The sequence below is a fragment of the Budorcas taxicolor genome, chromosome 12 (genome assembly GCF_023091745.1).
Source record: "Budorcas taxicolor isolate Tak-1 chromosome 12, Takin1.1, whole genome shotgun sequence".
NCBI lineage: Eukaryota > Metazoa > Chordata > Mammalia > Artiodactyla > Bovidae > Budorcas > Budorcas taxicolor.
Window position 1 is genome coordinate 32,031,923 of NC_068921.1, and position 12,949 is coordinate 32,044,871.

At 42.5% G+C, this 12,949-nt stretch overlaps 1 protein-coding gene across 1 annotated transcript in view; it reads left to right on the plus strand.

Annotated features, from left to right (window-relative positions):
* Positions 1 to 12,949, plus strand: part of FLT3 (fms related receptor tyrosine kinase 3) — a 66,684-nt gene that overhangs the window by 27,530 nt on the left and 26,205 nt on the right. The window contains exons 5-9 of the mRNA XM_052650028.1: positions 2,079 to 2,208; positions 5,364 to 5,491; positions 6,131 to 6,270; positions 6,368 to 6,521; positions 7,771 to 7,939. Of these exons, the coding sequence (XP_052505988.1) occupies positions 2,079 to 2,208; positions 5,364 to 5,491; positions 6,131 to 6,270; positions 6,368 to 6,521; positions 7,771 to 7,939 (721 nt within the window). The remainder of the gene's footprint in view (positions 1 to 2,078; positions 2,209 to 5,363; positions 5,492 to 6,130; positions 6,271 to 6,367; positions 6,522 to 7,770; positions 7,940 to 12,949) is intronic.

Sequence of the window (12,949 nt, forward strand, 5' to 3'; positions counted from 1 at the left end):
GCTGTTGGTGATTCAAACTACAAGAAACACCCAAATGTCCCCTACAAGGACATGGAACAGTAGACTGTGAGATATCCACCAGTGGAACACAGGTAGTGGTAGCAAGGTGAATGAAGCATCAGTTCAGTTCAGTTCAGTCACTCAGTCGTGTCTGATCCTGTGACCCCATGGACTGCAGCACGCCAGACCTCCTGTCCATCACCAACTGCTGGAGCCTACTCAAACTCATGTCCATTGAGTCCGTGATGCCATCCAGCCATCTCATCCTCTGTCGTCCCCTTCTCCTCCCACCTTCAGTTTTTCCCAGCATCAGGGTCTTTTCAAATGAGTCAGTTCTTCGCATCAGGTTGGCCAAAGTATTGGAGTTTCAGCTTCAGCATCAGTCCTTCCAATGAACACTCAGGACTGATCTTTAGGATGGACTGGTTGGATCTCCTTGCAGTCCAAGGGACTCTCAAGAGTCTTCTCCAACACCACAGTTCAAAAGCATCAATTCTTCGGCGCTCAGCTTTCTTTATAGTCCAGCTCTCACATCCATACATGACTACTGGAAAAACCATAGCTTTGACTAGATGGACCTTTGTTGGCAAAGTAATGTCTCTGCTTTTGAATATGCTGTCTAGGTTGGTCATAGCTTTTCTTCCAAGGAGCAAGCATCTTTGAATTTCATGGTTGCAGTCACCATCTGCAGTGATTTTGGAGCGCCCCCAAAATAAAGTCTGTCACTGTTTCCACTGTTTCCCCATCCATTTGTCATGAAGTGATGGGACCAGATTCCATGATCTTAGTTTTCTGAATGTTGAGTTTTAAGCCAACTTTTTCACTCTCCTCTTTCCCTTTCATCAAGAGTTTTGGGTTAAGCGTAGCTACATGCATGCAAAACCATGGATGAGTCTCTAAAATAAGGTTGGATAAATAACTGAAATTGTGAAGGACTGCATATTGAGTGATTGCACGTGTTGAAGCCCAGAAACAAGCAAACAAACCAATATATTGTTTGGGGCCACCCATCTATGTGATACAGACATTTTTTTAAAGTTTGAGAATGACAAACACAAAATTCAGGATAAAGTTAACCTAGGGTCAAGACATGGAGAGAAACACAAAAGTAGATTCAAAGGTATTTATGATTATCCCAGTTATTAAGTAGAGCATGGGTCCATGGATCTTCATTTTCATTTATTATGCTTCAAAATTTACTCTTTGTATATCTTTGGTGTATATATATTCATATATATATATAAAGTATTATAGTACTTTAAAAGAATTGATTATAAGGGAGAAGATTGAAATTTAGCGTTCTTTTAAAAAAAAAAAGGTTCCAAACTGGAAGGATCTACTCTGGGAGGTCATGAACTCCTGTCGCTAAGGGTTCCAAGCAGAAGTAAAGATGATATGATAAGCACCGTGGGGAGGGGGAGGGGAAGATAGAAGGAAGGAGGAGGGGGGAGGTTCAATGTGATTAAGAGGCTAAAATAAACCTCTTAATTCTGTTTCAATTCAATCTTCGTTTGACTATATTTCTGCCTAGTTCTAGATAAAATTGTGGGCAGAAAGTGTTAGTTGCTCAGTCGTGTCCGACTCTTTGCAACCCCATGGACTGTAGCCCTCCAGGTTCCTCTGTCCATGGGGATTCTCCAGGCAAGAATACTGGAGTGGGTTGCCATGCCCTTCTCCATGTGGGCAGAAAGCTGAGCCTCAAAGCTAGATAAGTATGTGTTATAAACTTTATGTTATTTCTGCTCTTCTTTTTCCCATGCATATTGATATTTGTTTTTTTACCTGGCTTCCCTCCACTAAACTTTAGTTGTCTTTGGATTCATGAAATAGCCAAAGACATTAGCTAAGAGAATAAATGCCAGTCAGCATTTCAGCCTGAGTTGAGTTTAATATATTGGTGAGGAGGGGCTATGTTATTGTATATATTTGGAGTGAAGTGGAAGATACTGCTAGAGTACAAGAGATTAACTTTTCTTGATGTAGAATTCTTCTTTTGAGGAGACTAAGTAATTATTTTTTAATGGTTTTCATATGAAACATTTTTAATATTAAAACATGAATAATTTATAATGCTTTAGATACACTGCTTTACACATTAAGAAAACCTTACTTTAGAAAAATGGAAAATCAGGACGCCTTGCTCTGCATCTCAGAGAGTGTTCCAGAACCGACGGTGGAATGGGTGTTCTGCGATTCACAGAGTGACAGGTATGATGTGAGAACGGCTCTTGTGACTTTCTCTAATATAGTTGACATCATACTGCATGTACAAGTTATCACCATGTTAACAAGAAACGTGGCCTTTTAAAGCATGATTGGTGTGGACTTCCCAGGGGGATAGTGGGGGCCATGTCTTAGTGAGGGGGCCTTTGGAGCCCCTCATTGGTCATGTCACTGACCCGTAGGACGCTCCCTGCATATCACAGGACATGAATAAACGCCCTTTAAGTTACAGGGTTGTTGACTCTCTAACTTAAAGTTACAGGGTTATTGACTCTGTTGGGGGAAAAAGAAAGGTCCAGGGCTTCCCTGGTGGCTCAGTAGTAAAGAGCCATCTGCCAATGCGGAAGAAACGGGTTCAATCCCTGATCAAGCACATAAGCCCAGGCACCACAACATTGAACCTGTGCTCTAGAGCTTGGGCGCCACAACTACTGAGCCCACGTGCAGCGACCGGCAGAAGCCCGCATGCCCTAGAACCCGTGCTCCGCAACGAGAGAAGCCACCGCATTGAGAAGCTGGGGTACCCTAACTAGAGAGTAGCCCCCACTCTCCACAACTACAGAGAACGCCCACACAGCAGCACAGATCCAGCACAGCCAAAGAAATCAATAAAGTCATAAATGGTTGTTTAACTGTTGTTGTTTTTTTAAAGAAAAGGTCCAGACTTTTGAATTTTTTTACTCTTTACTTTTACCTTGTTTGGCTGCACTGGGTCTTAGCCGCTCAGGACCCAGTTCCCTGACCAGGGAAGGATCCCTGGCCCCCTGCATTGGATGCATGGAGTCTTAGTCCCTGGGCCCCCAGGGAAGTCCCAGGTCCAGGTTTTAGTGAATAATTCCCTATAGGTAAAAAAATCCCCTGTGAATGAATGTTTAATTTGTGCTTATTCCATGTATTCTGAAAGAGCAGATATGATTGTTTGAAGATGTAGAATCTGCCTGGGTCTGAACCCTTCTGTGCTTATACCTGTGTGGCCTTGAATGAGTTACTTAACCCCTTCCCACCTCATTAGAATCGTGGGGCTGGTAGCGGTCTGTACCTTATACGATCACTCTGATGAGGAAATGAATCGGTACACGTGAAACGCACAGAACAATGCCTGGTAGATACCAAGTACCTTATAAATGTGTTATACCTAAGTGTTCACAAAGTAAGGATTCATGCTGTTTGAGCTAATTAAAATGTACTAAACAACTTTAATTGAAAAATGGGACTAAAGAGAAGGAGAAAAAAAAAAATCAGGTTGCCAAATGAGAAAACTGGGATCCCACATTTTGAAGGAAAACGAGATTAACTATAGATATAAATGTGTGAACAGGGAAGAAAAAGATTAGAAAGCTACACACAGCAAAATAGTAACAATTGGTCATCTCATGGTGGTAGGAATATAGGCAAATTAAAATTCTTTTCTTTGGGTTTTTCTGGATTTTCCGAAATTTCTATAATAAGCAATTATTGTCATCTTAAAGATTAATTATTATTGGGACTTCCCTGACAGTCCAGTGGTTTAGACTCTGATTTTCCAATGCAGGGGACTCAGGTTACATCCTGGTCAGGGGTCTAAGATTTCCCTTACCACTTGGCCAAAAAAAAAAAAAAAATTATTTTTGTAATTTAAAAAGAATTATTGTTGTCATTTTTAAAAGTCAAGGAATAATGTGTAAACAAAGAATTTATGTGACTGAAGTGATAAAGAGGAGAAAAGTGACTATACACAGAAGCTGTATATAGTCTGTGTATAGTCACAGAAAGCTGTGACTATTCCAAAAGCTGTACCTACTTTGGGAAAGGTGATAGTTAGGGAGGTGGGAGAGGGCAGGGAGAAGTCCCTCAAGTCCCCGTGCGTGTGTGCTAAGTTGCTTCAGTCCTGACTCTTTGCGACCCCATGGACTGTAGCCCGACAGGCTCCTCTGTCCTTGGGGATTCTCCAGGCAAGGATAATGGAGTGGGTTCCCGTGCCCTCCAGGGGATTTTATCAAACCTGAGTCACCTGCACTGCAGGCAGATTCTTTAGCACTGAGCCACCAGGGAAGCCCAAATCCCCAGGTGGGGCTGGCTCCTCTCAGGTGACACCACCCTCTCCTCTGTGAGCTGTGGGGACCCTGGGCACTTCTGCAACCCTGGCCTCTCTCCCTCTCACTGCTTGTCCTCTTCAGAGCTTCAAAGACCCTACACCTTGTTGCTGTATTAAAACCTAATTGTGCTTTTCCTTTTCTCCACTTTCTTCCCCACCCCTTTTCTGTCTTTTCTCAATTCTTCCATTCATTTTCTCTGTTTAACAACAACCAAGAGGTCACCAGACACGAAATCTTTTTTAAAATAAATGTTTATTGTAGTATAGTTGCGTTACCGTGTTGTATTAGTTTCTAGTGAGCAGCAAAATGAATCTGATCTACATGTACAAGCACCCCCTCACTTTTGGATTTCCTCGCCGTTCAGGTCACCTCAGAGCATTAAGTCGAGCTCCCTGAGCTATACAATATGTTCTCATTTGTTGTTGTTTAGTTGCTAAGTTGTGTTCAACTCTTTTGGGACCCCATGAACTGTAGCCCGCCCGGCTCCTCTGTCCATGCGATTTCCCGGGCAAGAATACTGGAGTGGGTCGCCATTCCCTTTTCCAGGGGATCTTCCCGAGCCAGGGACTGAACCCTTGTCTCCTGCATTTTCAGGCGGATTCTTTCCTCTGAGCCACCACCCTGGACTGTCAGGGAAGCCCGTGTTCTCATTAGTTATCTGTTTTATACATGCTGTTACCTATTCTACACATGCTATTTTCTATCTTATACATACTATCAATAGTGAGTGTATATATGTCATCCCAGTTTTCCAGTTCCTCCCCCTCCTTTTCCCCTTTAGTATCCATACTTTTCTCAAAACCTTTTGAACTCTTTTATTATGTGATTCCTTCCAGCGTTATTCTAATTAGGTGAGGTGATGAATAACTAACTAGTTCCCTTAAGAATTCCGTGGGTGGTGCGGGCACCTTCACTATGAATTGGTTTGCCTTGTGACCTGCTCCTATCTTTATTTTCTTATCAGGCTCTTAAACTCTACAACCTTTTATCTGGTTCTTCTCCTGAATACTCGCTTGTCATTTTAAAAGGTGTTTAAGTCAACTGACATTTCTTTTTTAATTGCAGCTGTAAAGGAGAGAGTCCAGCTGTCGTCACGAAGGAGGAGAGCGTCCTCCATGAGTTATTTGGAACAGATATCAGGTGCTGTGCAAGAAATGAGCTGGGCAGGGAATGTACCAAGCTCTTCACTATAGGTAAGACCGTCATATCGTGTCCATTTTCTGTGACTGTTCCTTGGAGACAGTCTGGGACTAATCATCACCCCTTAGGTCCTCACTCAATTTCAAAAATGCTATAGTTCCTTCAGGTCATTTTCAGTATAATATTATGGATTCTTTCTGTGCTCATTTCTTCATAAGAGACTACTTAATCTCTGAAAGATCCTTTTATTTTGGATAGTTTGTAATATTTAAGATGCCATTAAAATATTTTTTAAAAATTTATTTATTTTATTTTTGGCTGTGCTGGGTCTTTGTTGATGCACAGGCTTTTCTCTAGTTGCGGCAAATGGGGGGCTACTCTCTAGTTGGGGTGCACGGACCTCTCACTGTGGTAGCTTCTCTTGTTACGTAGCACAGGCTCCAGGGTGTGTGGGCTTAGTAGTTGCAGCTCCCAGGCTCTAGAGCAGAAGCTCAGCAGTTGTGACCCATGGACTTAGTTGCTCCATGGCACGTGGGATCTTCCTGTGTCTCAGGCAGATTCTTTAGCACTGAGCCCCCAGGGAAGCCCTGAAATACCATTAAAACCTTTATTCTGCAGAATGTTCAGGATATATTGTGTGGGGCAGGGGGGGAATCACTTTCCTTCTTACCCGGGATTTTTTCATCTTCTAGATCTAAACCAGACTCCTCAGACCACACCGCCACAATTATTTCTTAAAGTAGGGGAACCTTTATGGATAAGGTGCAAAGCCATTCACGTAAACCATGGATTCGGGCTCAGCTGGGAATTAGAGAATAAAGCACTGGAAGAGGTGAGAGGATGAGCTTGTATTCTGAAATGCAGAAAAATGAACCAAGAATCCAGGTGGAAATCACTCCATTCAAACTCTGTTTTATATTAAAATCTAGGGCAGCTACTTTGAGATGAGTACCTATTCCACAAACAGAACTATGATACGGATTCTGTTTGCTTTTGTATCATCAGTGGGAAGAAACGACACTGGCTATTACACTTGTTCCTCTTCAGAGCATCCCAGTAAATCAGCTTTGGTCACCATCCTAGGTAATGCAGCTGCGCACATAATCTGTACTCGTGTTTTTATTTGTTTTAGTGTGGAGTGTAAGGTAGGTGCTGCAAATTCTGCTTTCAGTATAAGGTTAGTATCAAAAAGATGAGAGAGAAATTGAATTAGGATAGCTTTGTGAAATCAATACAAGCTGCCCCCTCCCTTCCTTTTCCGGTTAAACGAGCCTGAGCCTGCTTGAATGCCACTGTTTTTGCACTCATCACATTGTAATGTGACCCTCTGTTTGCGGATTTTTGTCTTCCAATAGGCTGGAAGGTTCCTAAGGACAGGAATAATTCCTTCTATCCTTGTAGTCCCAGACGTGGCTGAGAGCCAGACGGAGAATGCACCATTAATAAGCACTTGTTCTAAGAACTACCTGAGAACTGCCCCTCAAGGGCAGAGAGCAGTGGCTGAGAAAACCCAACAAATACTTGTTTGGTCACTTGGTTGTGTCCAACTCTTTTGGGACCCCATGGATTGTAGTCTGCCAGGCTCTTCTGTCCAGGAGATTCTCCAGGCAAGAATACTGGAGTGGGCAGCCACTTCCTTTTCCAGGGGATATTCCTGACCCAGTGATTGAACCCATGTCTCCTGCATTGGCAGGTGGATTCTTTACCACTGAACCTTGAAGAAATGGAAATTTGGGTGGGCTGTGTAGGATCTGACAATAACCCTGCTGTAAGTAATCTCAGAGACAGCAATAAATTTTTTTTAAAAAAGTGATCTCTGAGGAGGTGGCAGCCTTTAGCCACCTACTTTGAAAATGCTGAGAAATAAAAAGATTCTCTTATCAAACTAACAAGGAAGTATTCCCCAGGGAAACCTTGTGAGTATCACTGGCTAGACTGTTCTTTTATTTGTGCCCTGAGATTATTTTATGTAGGATAAGTCACGAGGAGGCCCTTCTGACTGAGGGATTGTAGGTGGGTCCCTCTGTGTCCATGGTTCACCAGGTCTGGGGGAGTCCTCCAACCCCTTGAAGTTGTATGCAAAATCAATAGATGTCTTTATACATTTCTCTGGGTAGAGCATCAATTATTCACATCTAATTCTGAGCGGAATCAGAAGGTGACGTGCTCAGGCTTCTAACTGGGACAGGACTCATGTGTTTCTTGTTGGGCTATCAAATCTCAGTTTTCTTGCTTAAAACTGATGAATAAAAATTTATCTTCTCAATATATTTCCATATGAATCTCATTATCTAATTTAGAAATGCATTCTTCTTCTTTTTTTTTTTTACAGAAAAGGGATTTATAAACGTTTCCAAATCAAATGAAGATTATGAAATTGACCAGTATGAAGAGTTTTGTTTTTCTGTCAGGTTTAAAGCATACCCACAAATCAGATGTACGTGGACCTTCTCTCGAAAATCATTTCCTTGTGAGCAAAGTGGTCTGGATGATGGGTACAGGTGAGTCCAAGAGGCATCGTCATTCTTGGCCAGACCCTTCTGGTTACCCTGGAGTTAAAGTGCTATCATGCTGATACGGAAGACAAGCAAAGCAGTGGACTTGAGGGCACAATGACAACTCTTTAATCAGTTCAAAGAGTGCAACCTACACACAAAAAACAGAAAGAGCCATTATCAGTTTGAGTGCGGCATTTTCTGAGTCACCCGAGAGTTACTTCCTATTTGAGGCTATGTGCTACTGGTACACCAAGTCTCTCTCAGCCCCTTGGCAGACGGCTGAGGAAGTAAAACCCCTGAAAAACCGAAAACGCTACCTATAGGTATATTGATTTGAGTTTTCAAAAAACAAACACAGACGTAACCCAAGGATAAATGCTGAAGGAAAATCTTATTTTCCTGAGGGTTTGTCCAACTGCACTCAAGTTTCTCTTAGGGGAGAAATTCTTCAGTCCCTCTTTGGAAAATAAAAATCAACATGTTTTTGATTGATAGTTGAAGGATAGTTAATTTGCAGTGTTATGTTAGTTTCAGGTGTACAGCACAGTGATTCATTTATACACATTTTTTGCTGTTGTGTAGTCGCTATAGTCATGTCTGACTCTTATGCAACCCATAGACTGTAACCTGCCAGGCTCCTCTGCCCATGGGATTCTCCAGGCAAGAATACTGGAGTGGGTTGCCGTATCCTTCTCCAGGGGCTCTTGCCGACCCAGGGACTAAACCTGAGTCTCCTTCATTAGTAGGCTGATTCTTTGCCACTGGGAAGCCACCAGGGAGGCCTCTTACACATACATATATCTTCTCTTTCAGCTTCTCTCCCTTTATAGATTATCACAAGGTATTGGGTGCAGTTCCCCGTGCCATACAGTAGGTCTTGTTGTTAACCTAGTTTACATATAGTAGTGGGTATATGTTAATCTCAAACTCTGAATTTATCTTTCTCCCTCAAAAAAACAGCTCTTCCTTGTATGTCCTATGGGCTCTGATGTTTCTTATCTCTTAAAACTAATCCCTGGTAACAATGGTTTCAGGATAGACTATGAGCTGAGAGGCACCTGTCCTGTCTTAAGTGAGTCGATGGGCTTATGGTAAACCACTGATTCTCAACGTGAGTCCTTAAACCAACTGTATAGTAATCATCTGGGTGGATATTAAAACATGTGGATTCCTTGCTCCCATTTCAGACACGATGAACCAAAATTGGGGCGCTATGCCCCAAGGCTACATTTTTCAAAAGAATACTGCACAGTTGATTCTTGGTCCAATTTTTATCACAATATACTGATTCTGCAGTGGTTTTCACCATCGAAATATATTTTTCTTGACATTACAGCTGACTTGCAGGACACTTGGAGCACAGCTGAACGTTGTTTCAAGGTGCCGTGTCAGGGCTTGGATTAATCGCCTTTGCTAGTTGCTAGCTGTTGAGTTTAGATGCTGAAATTTCAGTCACAAAAGAAACTACGGTCAGAAGTTGGTTCTCTGGGGTGCACCTGTTTCCTTTGCTCTTTAATAACTACACTTGAGTAATCGCAGCGGCATATTGCATCCAGAGTCCATGTGTTTAATGAGAACCTCTGGTGAGTCCTGTCACAGGTCTGGTCCTGGACTGTGCAGTCCGGATCTATCCACGCGTGGCTGTTGAGAGCTTGACATTTGGTGCCAGTGGGGATGCACTGTGACTGTAACATGCACAGCAGGTTTTTAGGACTTAATATGAGAAATAGGCTGTGAAATATCTCAATAATTTTTATCTTGATTATATGTTAAGATGCTAGTATTTTAGATATATTAAGTTCAATAAATCTATCATTACTGTTTACTCCTTTTCACTTTTTTAGGTAGCTAACTGGAAACTTTAAAATTATGCATGTGGCTTGCATTATATTCCTGTTGGATGGCACAGGTCTAGGAGATGAGTCAGAGCTAAGCTCTTTTCATCTTTAAAAGTGTTTTGTTTATTTAATTTTGGTTGTGCTGGGTCTTTGTTGCTGGGCACCGGCTGGGCACCGGCTTTCTCTAGTTGCAGAGAGTGGTGGCTACTCTTGGTTGAGATGCTCAGGCTTCCTACTGAGGTAGCGTCTCTTGTTGAAGAGCCGTGGGCTCTAGGGCATGCCGGATCAGTTGCCCCACGGCATGTGGAATCTTTCCCAGACCAGGGATTGAACCCATGTCCCCTTCATTGGCAGGAGGATTCTTAACCACTAGACCACCAGGGAAATTCAAGCTCTTTTCATCTTGATTCTTCTCTGTTTCCTGATAACCATGCTATTCCATACCCCAAAGTGATTTGTAGCTGATCCTTGTTTGCTTTTTTATTTTTTAAAAATAACTTTTGGTTTAGAAGTCAGTTAATTTTTTAAATATTTTACTTATTTCTTTATTCAGCTGTGCCAGGTGTTAGTTGAGGCATGTTCCATGACCAGGGATTGAACCCAGGCCCCCTGCATTGGAGTCTTAGCCGCTCAACTACCAGGAAATTCCCTTATGTGCGTTTTAAAAAGCACTCTGTAATTCAGAGTTTGTATGGAACTGTCTATCCTCTTTTGCCCAAACCTCCTAATGTTCAAAGCATTCATTTTTAAAGTAATTAAGAAGGCAGCCTTTGGATGGACTCACAGTCCCCTAACTCAGGGCTTCTCAACAACAGACTGTTGACATCTTGGGCTGGGTAATTGTCCACTCAGGGTGCTGGGGGCGGTGGTGGTGGAGTCTTTCTTCTGTGTGGTAGGATATTCTGCCGAGTCCCAGGTCTCCTCCCCATGGATGTCAGTAGCACCACTAACCCCACTTGTGACAGCCTAAAATATCTGTGGACATTGCTGGATGTCCCCTGGTGAGAAAAAGTTCCTGTGGTTGAGAACCACTGCCTTGGAGGGGGCGTCACCCCATTGTCATACGCCCTTATTCTCAACCCTCAAACTTCTGAAAGTAGAAGGCAGAGGGCCAGTCGTCCTGCTAGTTGAGTTGACTACTTGTGTTTAGGGTGTCCGTGCTGTCCCTTTCCCTCTTCTTTGTGTTGTCACCCGGTGTCAGAGAAGCTCTTAGTTCTACAGGATTCTCTTGCAACCTTGATTCAAAGAGACAGATGATCAGTTCAATTTAGTTCAACAAATATACCTTTAATACCTTCTCAGTGGGCTCAATGCCTTCAGGGGCTACAAGTGTGAACAAGGTGATGTCTCCCCGTCAACTCCCTCAAGTTATGCAGGCTCATTTAAGTGCCAGGGGCCACCTGGGAGGTCGTTGCTATTTGTGCTGGTGACACCTGGCACCATTCTTAAGATCTGACAGACTCAACTGATTAGAGGACCGTGTCTCTGATATATATGGGTCTTGGGCCAATCTAGTTCATCTGGTTTCATTCCATGATCACAGCCTGCATCCCTGACCCCAAGTAGTTATCTTCAAGAGGCAGCTAAATGGATAAATTAGGGAAGATCCTGATGCCTAGGGTGATTGTACCTCTCACCCCTAGTTACCGGGTGATACAGTTAGCCTCTTGGGTGTTGAATCGCTGTTGATAGGCACTGCCATTTTCCTGTCTTTTTAGAAAGGCATTGTACAATGCCTTGTGCTATCGTACAAGGCAACAGCTATTTAGTAAATAGTCAACAGCCATTTAGTAAATGAATGAATTCATCATCACCTCCCAGAAATCAACTCAAAATGTGCACTCACCACTACACTTAACGCTCAGTATTTATTTTATTTAAAAAGTTCTTGAAGAGCTACAATATTAATTCATCATTTAATTGATGAAAATGATGCAGTGAGTGTGATGGCCCACTTGATTCATAATGCCAGGTGACACAGAGCCTCCTTCATCATGAAAAAGACACTCAAAATATTGAATAAAAGATGAATGACCAAAAAAATTGAACACAAGTGCTCTCAGTATCTTCTGCTTTGTGCATGAGGCTCTGTGTTGTCATTGGGGGTGCAGACTAAATTCTGAGTTCTTTTCCATTTTTTATTCTAAAAAGTTCCCAATTTACTAGTGAACTCAGGGGATAACAGAGTCAGCATCCTTTACCCACCACTCAGTTTCGACTATTTAGTCAAACTGAATTTTGTTGATGAAGTATAGAATTTTCATCATGTGGCAGGAGAGGACTTTAGAAGCAAAGTGCCACCAGTCTTTCTGTGTAACCGAAAGGTCTCGTAATAACAGTACTCCTGAAAAAGCTTTGGTGTGGTCGTGTGTGTGCCAGAAATCGAGCAGCTTCCCCCACCTTCACAGCTTCGTTTCTCCAATTTACTTCCTCAAATATTGCACTGAGTTTATTAGGGTTTGCCTTTATGTTTACGTTTTATGAAATTGTAAGTTTCCAGCAGCCCTGATAACCAGGTCTTGGGAAAAGGTTCTAGGATATTTCGTCCGTTCGTTTGCTTAATTTCCTATCTCTGTAGACTTATAAACAAATCTGCCTTAGCTTTCCTAATTTCGTAAATACACACACACACACACACACACACACACACACACACACACACAAAACAACTTATTAGGATGTTATAATTATTTAAATAGTCTCTTCTGAGAGACTCTCCTTAGGCATGCCAGATTCCTGTATTTTCTTTTTTCCTGAAATATATAATTTTCCAATTCTACCAGTCTGAGTTCTGCCCACAACAGGCATTAACTGAGTGCTTCCTGGTACCAGTGGTATGGTAGAGTGTGGGTTCTGAGTGATGAGCCACGGTCCTTCTCGGGACAAACAGAAAAGCCAGCTCTCAAGTCAATAAATGATATGTGATTGCAGGACTGCATTGAGCTTCTTTGGAAGGACTGTTTTGGTTCCCTGAAGGAGATGAGCCCTGAGTGTAACAAACACAAGGAGAAGATGTTTGCTTGTAGTGAACAGTGGAAATTTCCAAATCCTGCCCACTCAGTTGTAAGGTACTGACCAGGTCATGAAGCCTCACCGAGAACAAAAGAAACTTCTTTGAGCCCTTGCGATGTGCCAGTGTGCAGAGTCCTTAATACAGATCATCTCATTTGATCCT